At 41.6% G+C, this 25,008-nt stretch overlaps 1 protein-coding gene across 2 annotated transcripts in view; it reads left to right on the top strand.

Moving 5' to 3' along the window:
• The window catches only part of KCNMB4 (potassium calcium-activated channel subfamily M regulatory beta subunit 4), a 76,798-nt gene extending 69,525 nt beyond the window's left edge, over positions 1 to 7,273 (top strand). For both annotated transcript variants that reach the window (XM_004006463.6, XM_042246913.2), the window contains one exon: positions 3,891 to 7,273. In XM_004006463.6, coding sequence (XP_004006512.1) covers positions 3,891 to 4,059 — 169 coding nt within the window. In that variant the 3' untranslated portion in view covers positions 4,060 to 7,273. The remainder of the gene's footprint in view (positions 1 to 3,890) is intronic.
• Positions 7,274 to 25,008: the final 17,735 nt, after the last annotated feature.

Below are 25,008 nucleotides of genomic sequence, written 5' to 3'. Positions count from 1 at the left end.
GGTCCATGTGCTGCAGTTACTGAAGCCTGTGTGCCTAGAGCTTGTGCTTGACAACAGGCGAAGCCACCACAATGAGAAGCCTGCACACTGCAACTAGAGAGCAGCCCCAATTCGCCACACCATGCAGCAATCGAGACCCATGCAGCCATAAATAAATCAGAAAGAAGGAAGGGAAGAAGGAGGGTCATCCCAAGGTAGCTTTAGCTTTCACTTGCCTTACACACTTAGATGGAGAGTTTGACAGCTGTGAGCCCTCATAGCTGAAAAAAGAACCATGGCAGTGCTATAGGTGGGATTTCAAAGACTGTAAAATATGACTCGAACTGTGTTGCACCCTATTTTGGGGCCCAGGTCTCTACTTTTTTACATTGAAGGCTTGAAGTTTGTTGAAATTTTGCATGGATAACAAGACTGCAATTGGGATGGTTTTCCCCTGATCAGTGGGAAGCTGTAACTAAGCACCTTCTATGTTCAGAATAACAATGACACAGTCAAGGGTCTTACAGGAGCAAAGGATATGCACATTAATATAAATCACAAGTCAGTGGTAGCAGAAGTCTTTTGTTAAAAAAACTGTTTATTTTATGTTGGAGTATAGCAGATTAACAATGTCCTGATAGTTTCAGGGGGAGAGCAAAGGGAACTCAGCCACACATACACATGCATTCATCCTCTCCCAAACTCCTCTCCTGTCCATGCTGCCACGCAATACTGAGCCGACTTCTCTGAATGGCAGCACAAGTCCTGAAGACAATGTTTTGGTACAAGAATTCAGAAAAAGGAGTAACTTCTGCAAGCTGGAATGATTTTTGCTGAATTGTTACAATGACTCTGCATTCACTTAGTTCAAATTCTAATTGAAATCAAATGTCAATAAAAATCTCACTTTGTTTATAGAATTTGAAACACTATTCCCCAAAAAGGGCAAGAATTATGTAATTTCAAAGCCAATCTGCCAAACCAGTGTTATTAATGCTACATGATGACTGCACTGTAGACAGAAGAGACATACCCAGCATTCTTTGTCAGTCTTCTGGGAAAATAGGTCTTGAATTATGAGAGCTGTGATTAGTGAGAGCGCCTCAGGAATGCCTTCTTCTGTTAAATGCATTGCTTTTGTACTCTAAAGACTCCGATGCTCTTGAGGGCAATTAGACTGATTTTACTGGATTATTTTATTTTCTAGTGGAAGCATTGCTACTCCAGTATAATGGAACAAACTTTTCTGTGGACAAAATAGAAATATTGGGTTGGCCAAAAAGTTCCCTCAGGCATTTCTGTACCATTTTATGGAAAAATATGAACGGACTTTTTGGTCAACCCAACACCTTGAAAATGTAAACCTCTTGTATGAAAGCAAAATTCCCAGTATCTCTTTCTAAGTGGCCGAAGATGACATATCATGGTTTGTGGAAGATATTGTTACTTCATGTGAATGAGACCAATGTTGGAATTGCAAAAAGAACCCCCACATTTTAAGCTATGTTGTTAAGACTTTGCAAAATTTATCAAGAAAGTGATCAGTGGTTTCAAATGGGAAAATGCATTAAATCCAACTATTCACTGTTTGTTTGTGGTGAAGCTGACCCAAAGACTACACCGTAGGTCTTCATGAGTAAATTCAGATAGTGACTTTAGTTGACTTTTTTTAAATCTATGTGAAGGTTTCGTTAGAGGGTATGAGTGTTGATGCATAATTATTGCTTCTAATCTTTGATTCTAGCACACCTACGCAAGTGTTTCTTTTTTAAAATTAATTTATTTTAATTGAAGGATAATTACTTTACAATATTGGGATGGTTTTTGCCATTCATCAGTATGAATCAGCCATGGGTACACCTGTGTCCCCCCATCCTGAACCCCCTTCCCACCTCTCTCCCTACCCTATTCCTCTGGGTTGTCCCAGAGCACTGGCTTTGGGTGTTCTGCTTCATGCATCGAACTTGCGCTGGCCATCTGTTTTACATATGGTAATATACATGTCTCAGTGCTATTCTCTCTAATCATCCCACCCCCACCTTCTCCCACAGAGTCCAAAAGTCTGTCCTTTACTTCTGTGTCTCTTTTGCTGCCCTGCATATAAGATCGTCATAACTGTCTTTCTAAATGCCATATATATACGTTAATATACAGTATTTCTCTGGAGGAGGGTACAGCAACCCACTCCAGTATTCTTGTCTGGAAAACCCCATGGACAAAGGGTTCAGTCCATCGACTGCAAAGAGTCGGACATGACTGAAGTAACTGAGCACATATGGTATTTGTCTTTCTCTTTCTGACTTACTTCACTCTATATAACAAGATCCAGTTTCATCCACCTCATTAGAACTGATTCAAATGTGTTCCTTTTTATTAGCTGACTTTTTGTGTAAATTAAGATCATTTGGCAGGTACATGAAAAGATGCTCAACATCACTCATCATCAGGGAAATGCAAATCAAAAGCACAATGAAATATCACCTCATACCTGTCAGAATAAATCAAAGAGACAAAAATAATAAGTATTGGTAAAGATGTGGAGAAGGGAAAGGTTCACGTACTGCTGAAGCCTGGCTTGGAGAATTTTGAACATTACTTTGCTAGCATGTGAGATGAGTGCAGTTGTGCAGTAGTTTGAACACTCTTTGGCATTGCCCTTCTTTGGGATTGGAACAAAAACTGTTTGTGTACTGTTGAGGGGAGTGTGAATTAGTGCAACTGCTATGGAAACAGTATGAAGTATGGAAAACAGTATGGAAATAGTATGGAAATATTTCCTCAAAAAATAAAAATTAGAACTATCAAGGATTGCAGCCATTTTGACTGGTGTGAAATGGTACCTCATTGTGGTTTTGATTTTCTCTGATAATGAGTGATGTTGAGCATCTTTTCATGTGTTTGTTATCCATCTGTATGTCTTCTTTGGAGAAATGTCTATTTAGTTTTTTGGCCCATTTTTTGATTGGGTTGTTTATTTTTCTGGAATATTGTAAAGTAAAAAATAATAATTTTTTTAAAAAGGAAAAAAAAAAGAATTATCATATGATCCAACAGTTTCATTCCTGGGTATTTATCTGATGAAATTGAAGACACTAATTTGAAAAGATGTATGTACCTGGCATGTTTAATACAGCATTACTTACAATAGCCAAGACATGGCAGCAGCCTGTGTCCAACAATTGGAGGAGCTAAAGAAAATGTGATTTTATATATATATATATAGTACATATAGTGGAACACTATTCAACCATAAAAAAACACAAAATCTTGCCTGTTTAGACAACATGAATGGACCTTGAGGGTATTATGCTAAGTGAAATAAGTCAAAGAAAACCAAATGTCTTTATATGTGTCATACGATTTTACTTACATGTGGAATTATATCTAAATATGTCAACACATATAAATAACAAAAACAACAAACAACCAAGTTTATAGATTTAGAGATGAGATTGGTGGTTGCCAGAGGTGGAGCGTTGGGGAGGTGGGCAAAATGTGTGAAAGGGTAAAAAGCAAAACCTCCTTTGGGTCTGGTTTTGTTTGACAGTGCCAGCTCATAAGTAGCTTTTAGACTGAGTCAGCAGACGTTAAAGGATGAGTGAGAAAATGGAATATGTTAAGCAACTAAGAATGGGGGAAAATAATAGAAAAAGAGATCGCTGCACTTTTGACATTTCACATGTAAATTGCATTATAAATAATATGCACCAGTTACTTGATTCAGGACCTCAGACCTTTCTGTAATGGATTTGAAGCACAAAATACAGTACTTATAGCCAGCGTGGAGTCTTCATTTTCCAGGATGGTGATACCCTTGGGGCTAGAAAGCAAGCTGAGCTCCGCTTGTGAAGAGTTCTGCCATGCCCAGGCAGTTGACTGCTCTTTCTTTCCTCTTCTCCACTGTCTTGCAGACCAGACGACGTGCTCCTGCATCGCACGCATGACGAGATAGTCCTCCTGCACTGCTTCCTTTGGCCCCTAGTGACGTTCGTGGTGGGTGTTCTCATTGTGGTCCTGACCATCTGTGCCAAGAGCCTAGCAGTCAAGGCAGAAGCGATGAAGAAGCGCAAGTTCTCTTAAGGGGAGTCGGCTCGTGGGAAGTGAAGCCCAGCAGCTGCTCTCGTCTGCACACAGCTACCTGCAGAGCCTGCTTCCCGGCCCAGGAGGTGGAAGGGGCTGTGAGAGGTCTCCGAGAGGCTTCCCCTCAATGACAGCGGAAGCAGGCACAACTGGAAGACCTGGAACCTCGTCGATTGTTTTCCACGTGTCGTAGCAATAGCTGCAGGGTCAAGCTCTGAGCTGTATGGAGTATCTGTTTCAGAAGATCCTATAGAAGTTAATTTTCTTCGGGGAAGTAACAGTATATAATTGTACAGTGTAGAATACAAACTATTATGATTTATGCTACCTAAAAATATTAAAGTAGAGTGGTCTGTGTTCTTTTCTAGTTCCTTTTTTATGCTTTGAACACCAGGGTTTTAAAAAAGGGTCTTATGGGTTTCATTTGATTTTGCTAGGTGAAACTTTTACTTGGACACAGGGATTCCTGCACAAATCTTGACCTCACAATGTAACCCCCAGTCTCTAGTATGAAAGAGTACCTTTAGACTCCTATTTGAAAAGGAAAACTGCATTGTTGACTCAGTGTCCAGTCACTTCTGTGACTCTCCAACAAGGAACCCTCAAAGAGGAAAACATTCTCCCTACACTTCATTGTTTCTCACCAGATTATTTCTTTAAGTTACGGAGGTGATTCTGAACAAGGCCTGTCCCAGCTCTAAGAGCACTGTGCCTCGTTATTCATCTGTTCAGGTTGTTTTTGATGGATTTTTGTCTCTCTGCAGTAGAATGTACATGATGTGAAGGACACATTTCAGCTTAGTTAAATGCTGTTTTCATTTTTCTTTTAGGTCAGGAAAAAAATGATCAAAATCAGTTAATTTTATTTTCTTTGTCCTTGCCTTGATGTTTTCAGTTTTAAAATGAGAATATTGCTGCAGTTGTTAATGTTTGCCTAGACAAGCCTGGAGATGCAAGCCAGCTCACATCACTCTGCTGCTGAGCTCTCTGTGCCTTTATCAAAAGTTCATGGAGGAGACAATACTTCTTTGCATCTGTTCATAAACTCAGATTCCAAATATCAATCACATCTCAGTGACTATCTAATCTCCTCTATTTATTTACCATGTAGAATCAAACCTTTGCTTACAAGAGATGTACAAATTTTTGGTTGAGGAAAAACTGACAACATACACTCTATTTGCTTTCTTCTTATATTCTTCAGACATGTTTCTGTTAGAATAAAGCCAAATTGGAATGTAAGGACAAGCTTCCCTCAATTATTTTGCTCAGCATTCTAAGAAAGATACTAGTGGCTTGATGATTTCCTGACTTTGGGTCCACATAGCAATGTTTTCTTAAATTTAAAACTCGACTAACTGAAAGAACCATTGTCATCTGTGGAAGACTAGGGTGTTGGATGAGTAAGATATTTTTCTTCCATTTCAAGTGTTACAGATTTCACTGTGAAAAAAGCCTTGAACACACTATTTATGACATCCTTTGAGGCAGCTACAGTGCCTTGACTTCAATCCCAGTTTTCTGTTGCAGCATCCCCGTTGTCTCAGCAACAAAGTGAACGATTCTGAAGCACAGAGTAACATGAAACTGGGCCTCAGAGAAAGTCAACGTCATTGCATTACATTGTGGGAGATGTATTGTGTAGACGAAGTCTCTTTATCCATTTTATCTAAATCCAATAATCTGTAATTAATTGATTACAGGGAGTTGATAAAAACAGTGCGTGAACATACGTGTTGGTAAGGGAAGTTGATATATATTGATGTGAGTTTTTATTTACCAGTTTTTTACTCATCCATTTATATTAAATAAATGCTTCTATTTAGGCTCAAAGAGTATACCTGGTTATATTCTGTAGGTTGATTTTTGGAAAAAGGGAGAAGCACGCTGAATTACTGAGGTCACATATAGTTTTAAAGTCTTCCTTGCTTGTAGCCAGTTAAATTTGAAGTACTTTATTTATACTTATCATTAAAGATAAAATTCAATGGAACATTTTTAAGATCACAGAAGACAAAGAAGCTTAACTTCTTAATATTTCAACTCTCTTTTTTGTAAATATAAATGAGGAAATGGTATAAGCTGCTGGAGCAGAAACCCCCAAATATGATGACTCACGTAAGACAGAAATTTCTTTCTTTCTCATATGGCAATCCAGACGTAATTGAGAAGTCATCCAGGTCAGGGAGGTCAGGTCTATTTCTTAAGGTAATGCAGGAACCCAAGTTTGTCTACTTTGTCCTCTCATTACCAAAGGTGTTATTCATCCCGTGGTCAAAGCTAGCTCAAAGATACTCATCCATTCTGCAGACAGTGAAAAGAGAGCAATTTGGGAGCTGGCTATTGGGTTGACCAAAAGTTCATTCTGGTTTTTTCATAAGGTATTAACCTTTTGGAGAAATCTGTACAAGCTCTTTTGGCCAACCCAAACTTCCTTTTTAGGAAGTTCCAGCCATCACTTTGCTCATAGTCCATCCGTGAATACTGATTACATAAGTATACCTTGCTTCAAGGAAGACTGGGCCACGTTGTCTCCAGCTAGAGGGACATATGTCCTATTAAAGCTCCAGGCAAAAAGGAAAAGGGAAGAATGATACTAGAGTTAAAGACAGGAATGATGGGCAGCTGTCAGTGGCCCATGCTACGATGAAAATCTGGGCAGGGATGACAAAGATCTGCTGCCCTGGCAGATGTACAGTCCTTGGTTAGACCTTTCTCTACTTGGACTTCTAGGGGATTCTTGCTCATCAGACTCCATAGCCACATCTGAAGATTTTGGGAGGCATCACAGCTATTGCAGGCCCCACCTGCTGGTGCAGATTTGTGGAGTAGACCTAGATTTCTTTAAAGACTGAACCGATATAGATTTTTCAAGTTTATAGGGTTGGTGTTTAATTGACTGCAGTAAGGAGTCTGACTGTTTTTGATGTTGGGATGCTAACACCTTTCCCTTTCTGCTCCCCTTTTCCTTTCCCCTTCTGCTCCATATCTGGGCAAGCTGATTAGTGAGCCTGGGTACCCCCTCCTTTGGACTCGGTGGGAAGTTCAAATCATACAAGCCCTGGCCTGCTCGCAGGAGCCCTCTCCCTGCCCCACACCCTAAGAATAATAAAGCCAACCCAGTCAAGTCATTTTTGGATCTGCTTGGGAACTGCTCCACTCTCCTAGAAAGTCTCATTCATTATGTGAATAATAAACCTTTTCATTCCCTCTTGATGTGTGTATGGTTATTAGTCTCAACATTCAAACCAAATTTTAGGTAATGGGTTTTCATGTGGCCTCTGAAGGGGTGCTTACAACATTGGTGATGAAATTTCATCAAAACATGGTTTTTGGTATTTTTGCTTTTAGTTTTGTTAGTTCACACAAAAATATTCATAGCCGAAGAGCTACTCTTGTTATACTTCTTAATGCAGCAGCATCTTATTTACTAGTTTCTGTGCTTGACCCATGTCTCCATCCCTCAATTGAGTGGCAGCCACTTTGAAGCCGTCTGGAAAACCGGGTTTACGTGAGAATGCAGCACCCTTTAGCTGGTCTCTTCTGCTCAGCTGACTTCCGTTGTCTGGCCAGTAATATTGGGATACTCAGTGGAGACTTTTAGAGGGACTGCATAATAATTTGCTTTTTGGTGCATAGAAATGGTTGGGCCGCAGGGTATGGTCTTAGTTCCTAAAACAAGGCTGAATTACCTACTTGTAAGTCGTTTTTCTTGTTTCACTATTTTTCATAGTTCCTTGCCAAAAAACAGCAATAAAGCAGTCAATGCACATCATCACTCTTCTTTTAAAAATTAACTTTGTTGTTGCTTTAAATATTTATTGATTGATTGATTTCTGGCTATACTGGATCTTTGTTGCTGCATGCAGGGTTTCTCTAGTTGCGGAGAGCAGGGGCTACCCTAGTGGTGATGCGAGGGCTTCAGTAGTTAATGGCTTGAGGCCTCCAGAGCATAGGCTCAGTAGTTCTGGTACCCAGGCTTACTTGCCCTGCGGCATGTGGGATCTTCCCTTACCAGGGATCAAACCCTTGTCCCCTGCATTGCAAGGTGGATTTTCAACCTCTGGACCCCAGGGAAGTTCCACTCTGCTTTTTTCTAACTACTTGCCCCAAAGCTATAGGTTTGCCTTTTACGTTATCACAAGTGCCAGTTTTATCTAATGGTTAGCCAAAACACAACAAGGGTCTCTAGTTTTCCATCCTGTAATATCTGTTTCCTTGCTGCCTGGCAACAATACATAGCCACGTATTTCGTTATGACAGGGATATAATTTACGTTGCCTTTCTCTCTTTTTTTATGGAGTATCGTTGCTTTGCATTGTTGTGCTAGTTTCTGCTGCACAGCAAAGTGAATCAGCTATTGTACATGTACCCCTTCCCCCTTGAGCCTCCTTTCCCTCCCCCCCCCCACCCCTCCCCTCCAGGTCATCACAGAACACTGAGCTGAGCTCCTTGTCCTGCACAGCAGCCCCCACTAGCTCGCTATTTTCCACATGATAGTCTATATATGCCGAGCCTAATCTCCCAATTCTTTTCGCCCTCACCTTCCCTCACTGTGTCTACACATCTGTTCTCTCCTAGAGTCTGTCATACGGAGCGAAGTAAGTCAGAAAGAGAAAAAACAAGTACGGTATATTAACGCATGTATGCGGAATCCAGAAAAACGGCGCAGTCGAACCTAGTTCCAAGACAAGAACAGACATGCAGACATACAGTGCCTTTTTCTGAATGGTCTCATCTGATGATCTCAGCTGGCGGTTCGCACCTCTATTCTCTCCTGCCCTTTCCTGTTTGGAGCCCCGAATGTGTTTGCAGTGGCTCCAACGCATTCTTTATTAAGCATTGTGATGGGTAGACAATGCAATGATGACAAATAATGCTGGTGGCTCAGATGGTAAAGAATCTGCCTGCAATGCAGGAGACCCGGGTTTTATGCCTGGGTCGAGAAGACCCCCTGGAGAAGGAAATGGCAACACATTCCAGTATTCTTACCTGGAGAATCCCATGGACAGAGGAGCCTGGTGGGCTACAATAAATGGGGTCGCAAGGAGTCCGACACAACTGAGCAACTAACACTTTCAATGCGACGAAATATTACCAAACAATATGGATAAGGAACCATTTCCCGGCTCAGATCATTTGTCCAGAAAAGTTACTGAAATAACCAATCCATTGTAACAACATTTTCCTAACATCTCAATGTTCCTGGCACATGCTCTGCAGTTCAGATGTACCGGTCCTGTCCCACGGCTTAGACCTTGCTTTTCACCATGTTTGTAAATCTGTTTTTCACTCATCAGATCTGAGCTTAAATACTGATTTTTCCTAGAAGCCTTCCCTAAATCCTGTTTAAGTAGATTTCTCCTGTCATCCTCTTCCTCTCCATCCTTCTTTCTTCCTTTGTAGTACCTATTACTGCTTATACTTATCTCTTTACTTATCTAGTATTTCTCTCTTCCATTAGATGATAAGATCCATAAGAACAGTGTTGGTGGAATAATTCTGCCCATGACTGGCATAGTGCCTGACACATTAAAATGCTAAATAAATGAATAAGTGCTCCCCAGATCCATTATGTCCTTTGTACATACTGTTTCCACGTCCTTTCCAACAAGAAACTTATTGATCTATCCATAACAACAATGATAATAATGCCCAATTAACTCTTATTAAGTGGTTTCCATGTGGGTCCAAATGCCTTATCTAACATCTTTCTAAGTTCTTCATCAAAGCTGCGCAGAGTAAGACACTTAGCATGGTACCCAGGGCATAATTAACCCTGGGAAAAATTAAAATTAATGAATAAACAAATAACTGTTGCAGCTTTAGCCTTTAAATGAAAAGTTATAAAACAGATACAATAATACTTTTGTGTATAAATATAATATGTGACCCGTTAAACAAATGAAAAGAAGAATAATCACTCCATTCATTATCAAATTATCCTAAAACTGAAGAAGCTTATTACAACAAGTATTTATTATCTCATAGCATTCCTGAAAGTTAAGAATCAGGAAGTAGCTGAACTGTAATTCTAATTTATTCCTGGTGAAATCTCATCACTTAGGAATATAAGTGCATGGGTTAGGATTATAGTGGAATAAACTCAGAAGCAGGGGTCCAGCAGAATGATAGTGGGGAGCTTCTGATAAGAACACAATTGTTCATTAGACAGGCACCTTAGAACAAAAAGTGAGCAAATTTCAATCATCTGTGTTTTTTGATTAACATGAAGAAGCGTCCAAATAAGTCATTGGAATAGATTTTTAAATTTTATTATTATTTAAAAAATTTTGGCCTCACTCTGCAGCCTGTAGGACCTTATTTCCCAGACCAGGGATCAAACTGGCACCCTCTGCGTTGGAAGGTGGAGTTTTAACCACTGGACCACCAGGGAAGCCCCTCCAGCTCAGTGGTAAAGAATCTACCTGCAATGGAGGAGACACAGGTTCAATCCCTCCGTTTGGAAGATTCCCGGGGAGATGGCAACCCACTCCAGTATTCTTGCCTGAAGAATCCCTTGGACAGAGGAGCTTAGTGGGCTACAGTCCATGGGATCACAAAGAGTTGGACATGACTGAAGTGACTCAGCACACACCACCACCAAGTCTCAGGAATAAACTTTTTGATAGTGCTCAGTTCAGTTCAGTTCAGTCGCTGATGCGATCCCATGAACTGCAGCACACCAGGCCTCCCTTTCCATCACCAACTCCCGGAGTTCACTCAGACTCCATTGTCCCAACTCCATTGTCCGTTAAGTCGGTGATGCCATCTAACCATCTCATCCTCTGTCATCCCCTTCTCTTCCTGCCTTCAATCTTTCCCAACATCAGGGTTTTTTCAAATGAGTCAGCTCTTCACATCAAGTGGCCAAAATATTGGAGTTTCAGCTTCAACATCAGTCCTTCCAATGAACATCCAGGACTTATTTCCTTTAGGATGGACTGGTTGGATCTCCTTGCAGTCCAAGGGACTCTCAAGAGTCTCCCCCAACACCACAGTTCAAAAGCATCAATTCTTCAGGACTTAGCTTTCTTTATAGTCCAACTCTCACATCCATACATGACTACTGGAAAAACCATAGCCTTGACTAGACAGACCTTTGTTGACAAAGTAATGTCTCTCCTTTTTAATATGTTGTCTCGGTTGGTCATAACTTTTCTTCCAAGGAGCAAGCATCTTTTAATTTCATGGCTGCAGTCACCATCTGCAGTGATTTTGGAGCCCCCCAAAATAAAGTCTGACACTGTTTCCACTGTTTCCCCATCTATTTCCCATGAAGTGACGGGACCGGATGCCATGATCTTAGTTTTCTGAATGTTGAACTTTAAGCCAACTTTTTCACTCTCCTCTTTCACTTTCATCAAGAGGCTCTTTAGTTCTTCACTTTCTGCCAGAAGGGTGGTGTCATCTGCATATCTGAGGTTATTGATATTTCTCCCAGCAATCTTGATTCCAGCTTGCGCTTCATCCAGCCCAGCATTTCTCATGATGTACTCTGCATATAAGCTAAATAAGCAGGGTAACAATATACAGCCTTGATGTACTCCTTTTCCTATTTGGAACCAGTCTGTTGTTCCAAGTCCAGTTCTAACTTTTGTTTCCTGACCTACATACAGGTTTCTCAAGAGGTAATAAAAATGCTCTGAGTGTGTTAGTCACTCAGTCATGTTTGATTCTTTGTGACCCCATGGACTGTAGCCCACCAGGCTCCGCTGCCCATGGAATTCTCCAGGCAAGAAGACTGGAATGGGTAGCCATTCCCTTCTCCAGGGGATCTTCCCAACCCAGGGATGGAACCCAGGTCTCCTGCATTGCAGGCAGATTCTTTACCATCTGAGCTACCAGGGAAGCCCAAAAGTGCTCTGCAGGGGGAACCAAGTACCCACTTAGCCCTCTACTCTTAAATTCACAGGTTGAAATTTCTTTAACTATTGAATGACAGTTTTGCAAAGAAATTTTTGATAATGGACTGTGGGAGAAGAAAGTTTTTCTCAACACTATTAGGGTCCTTGGTTGGGTCTGAAAATTAAACTGACAAGACAGATTAACACATTTTATCAAATTTTTACATGTACCTGTAACAAACGAATGAAGGCCTGAGAGCTGACTAGTGCAGGAAGCTTTTATAGCTTTTAGACAAAGAAACAATTCATTTGTGAAGAGTTGACAAGACAAGGGGATTTGGGTTAAATGTAGTAAATGATGAATGATAACTAGGAAGATAAGGGTTAGCTTAACAAAGTTTGTTGGTGCAGATTTTTTCCCCAAGATGTCTTCCTTCTTCCTGGTACAGGGAGGGTACCTTTTATAAGGGAAATTTATATCTTGCTTTTAGGGGAGAAGGACAAGTGAAGGGGAGGTCAGAGTGACCTTTTTGCTTCTGCTGTTTTCTCAGACTCTTTCAGCTCAAGACACTTAATATGCCAAGGTGCCATAGCACATCCTGAATACCGGCTGGATGCCACAATAGCAGCCTGAAATTCGGTGGGTGAGAATATAGACATGCTTAGGACCTTGGAGTCATACGTAAAATAGCCTTTCCTTACTTCCCTGTGATACTCAACCCAAGTGCTATTTTATCGTGGGTTTACATATTTTAGACTTATAAATCTGTGTTATGAGTATAAATCTGCTTTCTTTAGTAGTTCCTTAGTTTAGATTGAAATATTTAATCCTACTCATCCTTTCCTGGAAAACTCAGCAATATGTCTTGACAGTTATGCTTCAGTGATTTAATGAAGTGCCCTCCTGATTTTCTTTTTTTTATAAGACCCTGCCTAGGACATTTTGGATCTTAACTTTCCTTGCAATTCTATTACTCAATACGTGGATGACCTCTTATTAGATTCTGAAGATGAGTTGAGCCCTCTTAATTAACTTCATTAATCTTCTTAAGAGTTTTAACTCAGAAAGGGCTTTAAGTTAGAAGGCATGTTACAATTTTGTCAAAACAAAATATATCACCTATGACAAGATCTATCCTAAACGTGGATTTACTGAGTTACCCTCATTTTGGACAAACTAAAAACCATTCAAAAATTTTCCAGGCCAATTATTCAGACTTAATTCAGAGTAAATTAAGAGGATTTCTGAGGTGTGATAGCTATTGCAGGCAGTTAGTTACCAGCTGTTCTAAAATCACCAGATCTCTTTATGATTTAATCAAGTTATTGGAAATAAAATCTCTGCCTTGGAACTTAAGTGTGAGCTGGCATTTTGTGATTTTAAAATTAGCTTTTCAGATGCAAACTATTATATATAGGATGGGTAAACAAGGTCCTACTGAATCGTATAGGGAACTATATTCAACATCCTGTGGTAAACCATGATGGAAAAGCAAAAGGAAAAAGAATATATGTGTGTGTATATACATATATATATACACACACACACACACATATGTATACAACTCAATTGCTTTGCAGAAATTAACACAGCATTGTAAATCAAGTATCAGTTCAGTTCAGTTCTGTCGCTCAGTTGTGTCCGACTCTTTGCGACCCCATGAATTGCAGCACGCCAGGCCTCCCTGTCCATCACCATCTCCCGGAGTTCACTCAGACTCATGTCCATCGAGTCCGTGATGCCATCCAGCCATCTCATCCTCGGTCGTCCCCTTCTCCTCCTGCCCCTTATGACCAACATAGACAGTATATTCAAAAGCAGAGACATTAATTTGCCAACTAAGGTCCGTCTAGTCAAGGCTATGGTTTTTCCTGTGGTCATGTATGGATGTGAGAGTTGGACTGTGAAGAAGGCTGAGTGCCAAAGAATTGATGCTTTTGAACTGTGGTGTTGGAGAAGACTCTTGAGTCCCTTGGACTGCAAGGAGATCCAACCAGTCCATTCTGAAGGAGATCAACCCTGGGATTTCTTTGGAAGGAATGATGCTAAAACTGAAGCTCCAGGACTTTGGCCACCTCATGTGAAGGGTTGACTCATTGGAAAAGACTCTGATGCTGGTATACTTCAATAAAATAAATTTTAGAAAAATAAAGTGATTAGTTTTTTGGCATCTTCTTACCCTGGGTCAGCTTAATATCTTAAGCCTTTCTACATAACCATGCATAAACAATTTGGACAAACCCTTATCATTTTGACTCAGTTTCATGTTATTTATCAGAGAAAAGTTTGCTGTAGTTTTTCTCTTGACCCTATGTTAAAAGTTCAACTTCCTGATTGTAGGTTAATAGTCACTGCAGGTAAATTGGTAGAAAAGTGAAGTCACTCAGTTGTATCCGACTCTTTGCAACTCCATGTACTGTAGCCTACCAGGCTTCTGCGTCCATGGGATTTTCTAGGCAAGAGTACTGAAGTGGATTGCCATTTCCTTCTCCAAGGGATCTTCCCAACCCAAGGATTGAACCCAGGTCTCCCACACTGTAGGCAGATGCTTTTACCATCTGAGCCACCAGGAAAGAAATTGGTAAAGGCTACTGCTAAGTCCTCCTTCCTTCTCATGATATACAATCATTGTTGCCTACTAAAAAGACACTTTATTTCTTAGCAGGTAGGCTTACCTCACATGAAATTCTATCATTTTCTTCCTCACTCATTTTCTTCCTTGATAGTAATACTTGAAATCCTGCTAGTTTCCTTCTTTTGTCAGAAGGAATAATTCATGACTATCTAACCTCTGTCCAAGACCAGTCCATCCCCTGAACAAATAGATTAGAAACTCATCTAGAAAAGTCAGAGTTAACCTTGTTTGTTGACAAGTCATACCTTCCAAAAGAAAAGAAAAGAAAAGTATTAAGCTGGATATACCAAAACAGATCCCAACTCACTCCTAAAAATAATGACCCTTTGTGATCAATCTCAATCAACTCTTTTCTGCCCCATGGACTGCAGCTGGCCAGGCTTCTCTGTCCATGAAATTTTCCAGGCAAGAATCCTGGAGTGGGGTGCCATTTCCTTTTCCAGGGGATTTTCCCAACCCAGGGATCAAAGCCACTTCTCCTAGGTCTCCTGCACTGGCGGGTGGATTCTTTACCACTAATGCCACCTGGGAAGCCCAATGATCCTTTTTCCCAAGGACCTTTCACTGGAACCAAAGTCAACGAGAAGGTGGAATTCATTGTACTCACCAGGACTTGTCAACTGAGCAGAAAAAGGAGTGTTAGGTTAATAGCAATGGCAGGAAGTATAGAATGTTTTGGAAATAACAAAACAAAATGGTGGGAAAAGCAAACAAAAATGGTTAAAAGACTCAGAAATTCTAAAGTGCTCTAATGTTTCTTAAGGAGGTAGAATGCCATATACAAGGATTAACTTGGAGGTTAATAGAAATGCACTACCAGGCTATTATGAGAGACAGACATCTAAGAATCCTGTTTCCATAATGCACTAGAGGGCCAAATCTTTGGAGAAGTTTTATTAGCAAAACAAACAAACAAACAACCCCTCCCCCCCCAAAAAAACAAATCTATTACAAAATACCAGGGATTGGCTCCAAAATCGGGAAAAAAGCTCCCTTATTAAGAACAATAATCAAGATTTATCTCACGACCTTCACCTTCAGTTCAGTTCAGTTGCTCAGTCATGTGTGACTATTTTCCACCCCATAGACTGCAGCACACCAGGCCTCCCTGTCCATCACCAATTCCCAGAACTTACTCAAACTCATGTTCATTGAATCAGTGAAGCCATCCAACCATCTCATCCTGTCGTCCCCTTCTCCCACCTTCAATTTTTCCCAGCATCAGGGTCTTTTCAAATGAGTCAGTTCTTCGCATCAGGTGGCCAAAGGATTGGAGTTTCAGCTCTTGCATCAGTCCTTCCAGTGAATATTCAGGAATGATTTCCTTCACGATGGATTGGTTGGAGAGTCCAAGGGATTCTCAAGAGTCTTCTCCAACACCACAGTTCAAAAGCATCAATGCTTCGGTGCTTAGCTTTCTTGATAGTCCAACTCTCACATCCATACACGGCTACTGGAAAACCCAGAGCTTTGACTACATGGACCTTTGTCGGCAAAGTAATGTCTCTGCTTTTTAATATGCCGTCTAGGTTGGTCATAACTTTTCTTTCAAGGAGCAAGCATCTTTTAATTTCATGGCTGCAGTCACCATCTGCAATGATTTTGGAGCCCAAAAAAGTAAAATCTGTCACTGTTTCCATTGCTTTCCCATCTATTTGCCATGAAGTGATGGGACCAGATGCCATGATCCTAGTTTTCCAAATGTTGAGCTTTAGACCAACTTTTTCATTCTCCTCTTTCACTTTCATCAGGAGGCTCTTTAGTTCTTCTTTGCTTTCTGCCATAAGTGTGGTGTCATCTGCATATCTGAGGTTATTGATATTTCTCCTGGCAATCTTGATTCCAGCTTGTGCTTCATCCAGCCCAGTGTTTCTCATGATGTACTCTGCATATAAGTTAAGTAAGCAGGGTGACAATGTACAGCCTTGACGTACTCCTTTCCCGATTTGGAACCAGTCTGTTGTTCCATGTCCAGTTCTAATTGTTGCTTCTTGATCTGCATACAGATTTCTGAGGTGGCAGGTCAAGCGGTCTGGTATTCCCATCTTTTGAAGAAGTCAAGTGGGCCTTAGGAAGCATCACTACAAACAAAGCTAGTTGAGGTGATGGAATTCCAGTTGAGCTGTTTCAAATCCTGAAAGATGATGCTGTGAAAGTGCTGCACTCAATATGCCAGCAAATCTGGAAAACTCGGCAGTGGTCATGGGACTGGAAAAGGTCAGTTTTCATTCCAATCCCAAAGAAAGGCAATGGCAAAGAGTGCTCAAACTACCACACAGTTGCACTCATCTCACACACTAGCAAAGTAATGCTCAAAATTCTCCAAGCCAGGCTTCAACAGTACGTGAACTGTGAACTTCCAGATGTTCAAGCTGGATTTAGAAAATGCAGAGGAACCAGAGATCAAATTGCCAACATCCGTTGGATCATCAAAAAAGCAAGAGAGTTCCAGAAAAACATCTACTTCTGCTTTATTGACTATGCCAAAGCCTTTGACTGTGTGGATCACAACAAATGGTGGGAAATTCTTCAAGAGATGGGATTACCGGATCACCTGACCTGCCACCTCAGAAATCTGTATGCAGATCAAGAAGCAACAATTAGAACTGGACATGGAACAACAGACTGGTTCCAAATCGGGAAAGGAGTACGTCAAGGCTGTACATTGTCACCCTGCTTACTTAACTTATATGCAGAGTACATCATGAGAAACACTGGGCTGGATGAAGCACAAGCTGGAATCAAGATTGCCAGGAGAAATATCAATAACCTCAGATATGCAGATGACACCACACTTATGGCAGAAAGCAAAGAAGAACTAAAGAGCCTCCTGATGAAAGTGAAAGAGGAGAATGAAAAAGTTGGTCTAAAGCTCAACATTTGGAAAACTAGGATCATGGCATCTGGTCCCATCACTTCATGGCAAATAGATGGGAAAGCAATGGAAACAGTGACAGACTTTACTTTTTTGGGCTCCAAAATCATTGCAGATGGTGACTGCAGCCATGAAATTAAAAGATGCTTGCTCCTTGAAAGAAAAGTTATGACCAACCTAGACGGCATATTAAAAAGCAGAGACATTACTTTGCCGACAAAGGTCCATGTAGTCAAAGCTCTGGGTTTTCCAGTAGCCGTGTATGGATGTGAGAGTTGGACTATCAAGAAAGCTAAGCACCGAAGCATTGATGCTTTTGAACTGTGGTGTTGGAGAAGACTCTTGAGAATCCCTTGGACTCTCCAACCAATCCATCGTGAAGGAAATCATTCCTGAATATTCACTGGAAGGACTGATGCAAGAGCTGAAACTCCAATCCTTTGGCCACCTGATGCAAAGAACTGACTCCTTTGAAAAGACCCTGACGCTGGGAAAAATTGAAGATGGGAGAAGGGGACGACAGAGGATGAGATGGTTGGATGGCTTCACTGATTCAATGAACATGAGTTTGAGTAAGTTCTGGGAATTGGTGATGGACAGGGAGGCCTGGTGTGCTGCAGTCCATGGGGTAGGAAATAGTCAGACATGACTGAGCAACTGAACTGAACTGCACTGAACTGAACTGTAGAAATAAAAGGTGATATAGAAAGGAGGATACTCAAGGAGGTTTCCATACTGTCCCATACATCACAGACCAAGAAACACCAGCAACACTGTAGAATTCTCATTATTTCCTAGCATTCTCCTTTCTGAGATAGCATACCTTAAATGCTAACTCCATGTTATAATAATCCAAAGTTACTCTGAAATTTAAAGAGGAAACAGATGATGTATAAATGTGTGAATAAACCTTCCAAGCCAAAAAAAAAAAAAAGTTTAAAGAAAAAAATCCTAGAGAGGTTTACTTTGCCCTTTATAATTATTGGATGAAATGATGTAGCTGATGTCTTCATGTCTTCACTAGGTGAGCGGGCTGCAGTGTTTTGTGTGGTGCAGGGTGGAAGGATGTACTGATGGGAAGTGATGCGCTGGTAAATGTTTGACACTCAGCCAGGGGTGAGATAGATGCCCTCATTCACAGGATTTACTGACATCTGTGGAATAAATCCACCCACCATGGCTGATTGTAAAGCCATCAATGTGACATTGCTGAACTCAGAATTTGAGAGAGCTATTCAGTGGCACACTGCTATAGTTTTTCAATCATATAGATCTAGCAGCAGAAATAACCTGAAGAGAAGGGATAAGAGTTAAAGGTGGTAAAATAATGAGGAAGAAATGAGCTTTGGGTGTTTCTTGCCTTTTTTTAATATGATTTATAGTTTAATAGATTTATATAAGTTGCAAACTTATATAATTTTTAATAATGGCTGTGTTTAACAGCTGGTTCAGAACTTTACATTTGGCTCCCATGGACTCAAGCTAAGCACCTCTATGGGAAATGAGTGTGTCCGTTTATCTATGCTTCCCCAGCCGTGAGGTATTTTCAGTTCTTATTGGCCCTGTTGGTTATTTCAGAGCTGAAGGCTCAATCCTCCTCCCACTTTTTCTTATAGGATGGATCTTACAGAGGCAGGGAAGACTTTGTCTCTAATATAAACATGCGGAACTATTGAACCTCGGTTGCAGGCAAAATTTAATGTCTCCAGGTGGGGCAAAGTTCGGAGAAGGCAATGGCATCCCACTCCAGTACTCTTGCCTGGAAAATCCCATGGACGGAGGAGCCTGGTAGGCTGCAGTCCGTGGGGTCGCTAAGAGTCGGGCACGCCTGAGCGACTTCACTTTCACTTTTTACTTTCATGCATTGGAGAAGGAAATGGCAACCCACTCCAGTATTCTTGCCTGGAGAATCCCAGGGACAGAGGAGCCTAGTGGGCTGCTGTCTATGGGGTCGCACAGAGTCGGACACGACTGAAGCGACTTAGCAGCAGCAGTAGCAGCAGGGCAAAGGTGGCAAGTTGGACTCTCAAATGCACTCTTCTAAAAGGGTGTTATTACCTCCAGCATCTGAGATTTCAGGTGGGAGGGCAAGAAGGAAGCCTGAACTATTACTGCTCTAGTCAGGTGCTGGGACTATTAGGGGATGATCTGTGTAGGGACAGAGCAATGGCATTTTCTCAGAGTCATGTGGACCCAGCTGCTCAAATAAATTAATGTTCCAATTCAAATGACTCATTTTTTAGGAACATTAAGTTCGCAGCCAATTTGTCAATAAAAGAAAACTACCACCTCATTTTTCTAACTCAAAGAGTAATGCTTAAATTTTATGAGTTATCAATGCCGCTTTTCAAAGGACGAATTGAGACATACAAAGCTGGCACTGCAGCCTTGCTGGCACCCTGTTCAGCTTGGCCGCCATGTTTTCCAGGAGGGTCACGGTACCTCCTACTGTCTCCTGAGGCTTACAGAAACTTTTGGTTTTCCTAGGGAAGACTAAGGGAAGACATGGTATCTACTTACAAATATTTGAAAAGCTATCATGTAAAAGAGATTAGAATTTGTTTTACAAATTATCATAGTAGCAGAAATAGGGTCTCTGAATATAGAGGCTCGAGTTTCGGTTTTAGTTTCATCATTTACTGGTTGTATGACCTTGGACAAATTTTATAAACTCTCTCAATCTCAGATCCATTATCTTGATTTAGAGTGCATTAGTTTCCCATCACTACTGTAACACATTTTCATGAGTTTGGTGACTTTGTTGTTGTTCAGTCGCTCTACTGCTGCTGCTGCTGCTGCTGCTGCCAAGTCGCTTCAGTCGTGTCCGACTCTGTGCAACCCCATGGACGGCAGCCCACCAGGCTCCCCCGTCCCTGGGATTCTCCAGGCAAGAACACTGGAGTGGGCTGCCATTTCCTTCTCCAATGCATGAAAGTGAGAAGTGGAAGTGAAGTCGCTTAGTCATGTCCGACTCTTCACGACCCTATGGACTGCAGCCTACCAGGCTCCTCCGCCCATGGGATTTTCCAGGCAACAGTACTGGAGTGGGATGCCATTGCCTTCTCTCTCTGTTGCTCAGTCATGTCCAACTCTTTGCAACCCCATGGACAGCAGCATGCCAGGCTTCCCTGTCCTTCACTCTCTCCCAGAATTTGCTCAAGCTCATGCCCATTAAGTTGGTGATGCCAACCAACCATATTATCCTCTATTGCTCCATTCTCCTGCTCTCTATTTTTCCCAGCATTGGGGTCTTTTCCAATGAGTTGGCTCTTTGCATCAGGTGGCCAAAGTACTGAAGCTTCAAATTCAGCATCAATGCTTCCAATGAATATTTAGGGTTGATTTCCTTTAGGATTGACAGGTTTGATCTCCTTGCAGTCCAAGGGACTCTCAAGAGTCTCCTCCAACACCACAGTTTGAAAACATCAACTCTTTGGCACTCAGCCTTCATGGTCTATCTCTCACATCCATATATGACTTCTGGAAAACTGACTTAAAACAACCTAAATTTGTTATCTTACAGTTCTTGAGGCCATACTCCACAGAATGGGCTTCATTGTGCTAAAATCAAAATGTCAGCATGGTTGCATTCCTTCTGGAAGCTCTAGGAAATAATCCATTTCTTTTCTCAGCTTCTGGAGCTCACCTGCATTCCTTGGCTCATGGCCCTTTTCTTTCATCTTCAACATCAGAAATATTAGACCAGCTTCTCACACTGATGTCTCTGGTTCTCTTTGTCTCGCCTCTGTCTTCAATTTATAAGAACTCTTGTAGTTGAGCCCACCCAAAGAATCCAAGACAGTCTCTCCATCTCAGGGTTAGCTGATTAGCAGCTTAATTCCATTGGCAACTTTGATTCCCCTTTGCCATGAAAATTAAATTGAAATAATGTGCTCAGTCACATCTGATGCTTTGCAGCCTCAAGGATGGTAGCCCACCAGGCTCCTCTGTCCGTGGAATTTTCCAGGCAAGAATACTGGAATGCATTGCCATTTCTTCCTCCCTGGATCTTCCCAACCCAAGGATTGAACTCCTGTCTCTTGCATCTCCTGCACTGGCAGGCGGGTTCTTTACCACTAGTGCCACCTGGGAAGCCCCGCCTTTGCCATATAACCTAACATACTCATATTCACAGGTTTCAGGGATTAGAAAGTGGCTATTTCAGTATCCATTATTCTTTCTACTAAATGAGGATAAAAATATCATGAGTGTGGATCTGAAATTGCATGCAGGTGAGAAATCATTCACATTTTGAAGCAAATCCAGACTGGAATCAAGTTCAAAACAAATCCAGACTTAGGTAAGGAGACACTCTATTCGAAAAAAAAAATATTGCCAATGGTGAGTGGGGTTGGGGAGAGATGGTTGTAGTGGGAGAAGTGGATCATTGCAAGAGGGGTTCCACCCATCAGATTTGCAAGCATCACAAGTGCCAGGCAGCAAAGGACTTTTCTGTTTACAGAGGAATAAACCAGGCTGGAAAGAACTGGGTGTGGGGAAGTGTGCTGAGCTGGTGATGGTGTGACTAGACAGTTGATCGGAGAATGTTCTGTCCTGAGCTCAGCCTGTTCTCAGGGCAGCCACTCTGGAGGGGTTGTTTGCTGGCTCAGCAACTTGAGTCAGTTATTTATTTCTCTAAACTCATTTCCTCATTGCGAAGTTGTGCAAATGCAGAGCTTGTCAGCAGGCTTTTGTTCTTGAACCCAATTGGTCTCAAAATTCTGTGCTCTCTTCCAGAGAAAAAGACCAATGACTACAAATGAAAGCTCAATCTTTGCAAAGTCCTCTTTAAAGCTGAATTCTGTTAAAAAGCTACAAACTTATTTTCTGATCATTATCTAGTTAATGAGATGAAACCACCCTCAGAGAATTATATGAAATAGCTTTCAAATTTTTGCTTCACTATTTTTCATAACACCAGAACATAGTATGAATGCATTGATTTAGAAGCTCTGTTAATGGGGCCTAGTTAAATTGTGCTTTATTAATATTTCTCCAGGTGATTCTGGTGGTGGTTTAGTTGTTAAGTCATTTCCGATTCTTTTGTGACCCCATGAACTGAATCTCGTCAGGTTCCAAGGTCTGTGGGATTTCCCAGGCAAGAATACTGGAGTAAGTTGCCATTTCCTTCTCCAGGGGATCTTCCTGACTCAGGGATCATACCCATATCTCTTGCTTGACAGGTGGATTCTTTACCAGTGAGTTACCACTCCAAAGCTTGAGAACTGCTGGTAGAGTGGTTGACACTAGCTTTGAAGCTGGATTGTCAGGGTTTGAATCCTGGTTCTGCTGTTAATTGGCTGTGTTATTAAGGCTTGATTTCTCATCTCACAGGGTTTTTGGGGAGGCCTGACTCAATTAAAATGTGTGAGAAAGCAATGAATGATGCCCAGCACTTTGTTGAAATGCATCTCTTTCTATTATATAACTATTCCGTGCTCATGCTCAGTCATGTTCAACTATTTTCAACACCATGGACTGTAGCCTGCCAGACTCTTTTGTCCATGGGATTTTCCAGGCAAGAATACTGGAGTGGGGTGCCAGTTCCTCTTCAAGGGACCTTCCTGACCCAGGGAATGAACTTACATCTCTTGCATTGTAGGTAGATTCTTTACCTGTTGAGCCATATTGTGTTATTATCATTACTATTATAATAACATCTGAAGTCAATCTCATATTCATTCACCTGGTGCCTTGGAGAACTTGTTCTGGAAACTATGAAGTCTCAGGGGGAAGACAGAACAAATTATTTTGACATAATATGCCATTGTGCATGAAAAATGGAAAATGTTTCTGTGGGTACAGAAGTAACCCTAAGTTGGAGCTGAGTTTCAGAAGACAAGTTTGGGAACTGGTCAACAGCCATCTCGGGGTCAAGAGAAGGTCACTGCTAGTTTTTGATACTTCTGGTATAATAAAAAAAATTTAAGTTTAAAAAAATGTCTAAAGAGGTTTATAGAAATTGTTTAAATCACAAAATAATGAAAGGATTTCTTTAAAAATATTTCCTTATAAAACACTCCCGGCAGATTGGTCTAATAACAGGCCTGAGTTGAAAGTTATCTGAAGCTTGTCTTCATCTCTCACTTTTGTCTGCATCTCTGTGACTACATTTAACTTTATGTGTAGACAAGTCAGACTTCCCCAGTGGCCCAGAGGTAAAGAATCTGCCTGCAACAAAGGAGACATAAGAGATGCAATCTTGATTCCTGGGTTAAGAAGATTTCGTGGAGGAGGGCATGGCAACCCACTCTAGTATTCTTGCCTGGAGAATCCCATGGACAGAGGAGCTTGGTGAGCTACAGCCCACAGGGTGGCAAAGAGTCAGATATGACTGAAGCAACTTACACACACACAAACACAAGCACATAGATAAATCAAAGGGCTATGTTTTCTACCCTTTGTGAGGGTGAAGCCTGAGCTAATGACCTCCCTGCCCCCTGTGCTGGGTCCTGGATTTCAGAGAAGAGGTAAGAACTATTTCAGGGAGGAGACAAAGGAATATATCAGAGCAAAAATGTATAGAACAGCAGCATGCACCCTAGAAACCACAAGGGTTTGAATGATAAAATGTAAATTGCAGGGAGAAGAGGGGCTACAGCTGCAGCTGGGGAAGAAGACATGGGCCAAGTCATCAAAGATTTTCTATGACCACAATTATCTTGTGGATAATTGAGAGTCACTGGTCAATTTCAGGAGGACCATGGTTTGGGGCTTCCCTGGTGGCTCAGCTGGTAAAAAATTTGCCTGCAATATGGGATACCTGGGTTCGAACCCTGGGTTGGGAAGATCCCCTGGAGAAGGGAACGGCTACCTACTCCAGTGTCCTGGCCTGGAGGATTCCATGAACTAGACCATGGGGTCACAAAGAGTTGGACATGACTAAGCGACTTTCACATCACATCACATGGTCACTTTCATATTTTAGATCAGTCACTCAGGGCAGTGTAGAAGGGGGACTGGGGTGCCAGACAGAGGCACAGGGACAACACAGAGGACCTCTGCATTTGCTGGGGTGGTGAGATATGAAGCCAGGCAGACAGTGATCAAGAGAAGGGTTAGCTATCTTGTATCTAGAAGGTTAATAGAAACAGTAACACAGAGAAACTGCTGATGACTTCCCGTCCTGGAGGTGTGGATGGAGAAGACAAATGGTCCTTGAAGCTTAATAAAGTCACACAGCTTTTAAGTGGGTCTCAGTGTACTACTCTACCCCAAACCCTTGGCATGTTGTCCCACCAAGTATGTGCATGGCCTTGAGTGCTGAGGCCCTGGGAAATTCCAGTGGAGCCAGGAAGACTGTCCACTTCTTGGGCATTGGTTCCTTTGTTGAGCTCTGCTCATACCCTTTTGAGTATGCCTTCCATTTCCTGCCAGACCTCTGTCTGTTGGACTGATGCTATCTTTACCCAAGTGAACGTGATGAGTGAGCATTCAGTCCCACCTTCCTTGCTCATGGCTAGGGCTTGGGGGACGGAGTAGAAATGGCACCTTTGAGGTCTTGGCTTCCCTGTCCTTCATTCCTTCTCACTCTTCACGTGCTTGCTTTTTCAGCCTTGCTTATTCTAAATAGTATCATAGGTGGTTCAGG

Source organism: Ovis aries, chromosome 3 (genome assembly GCF_016772045.2).
Source record: "Ovis aries strain OAR_USU_Benz2616 breed Rambouillet chromosome 3, ARS-UI_Ramb_v3.0, whole genome shotgun sequence".
In the NCBI taxonomy this organism is placed as follows: Eukaryota; Metazoa; Chordata; class Mammalia; order Artiodactyla; family Bovidae; genus Ovis; species Ovis aries.
Note: the sequence above shows the minus strand (reverse complement) of the source record. Positions and strands in the feature narration are given on the sequence as shown.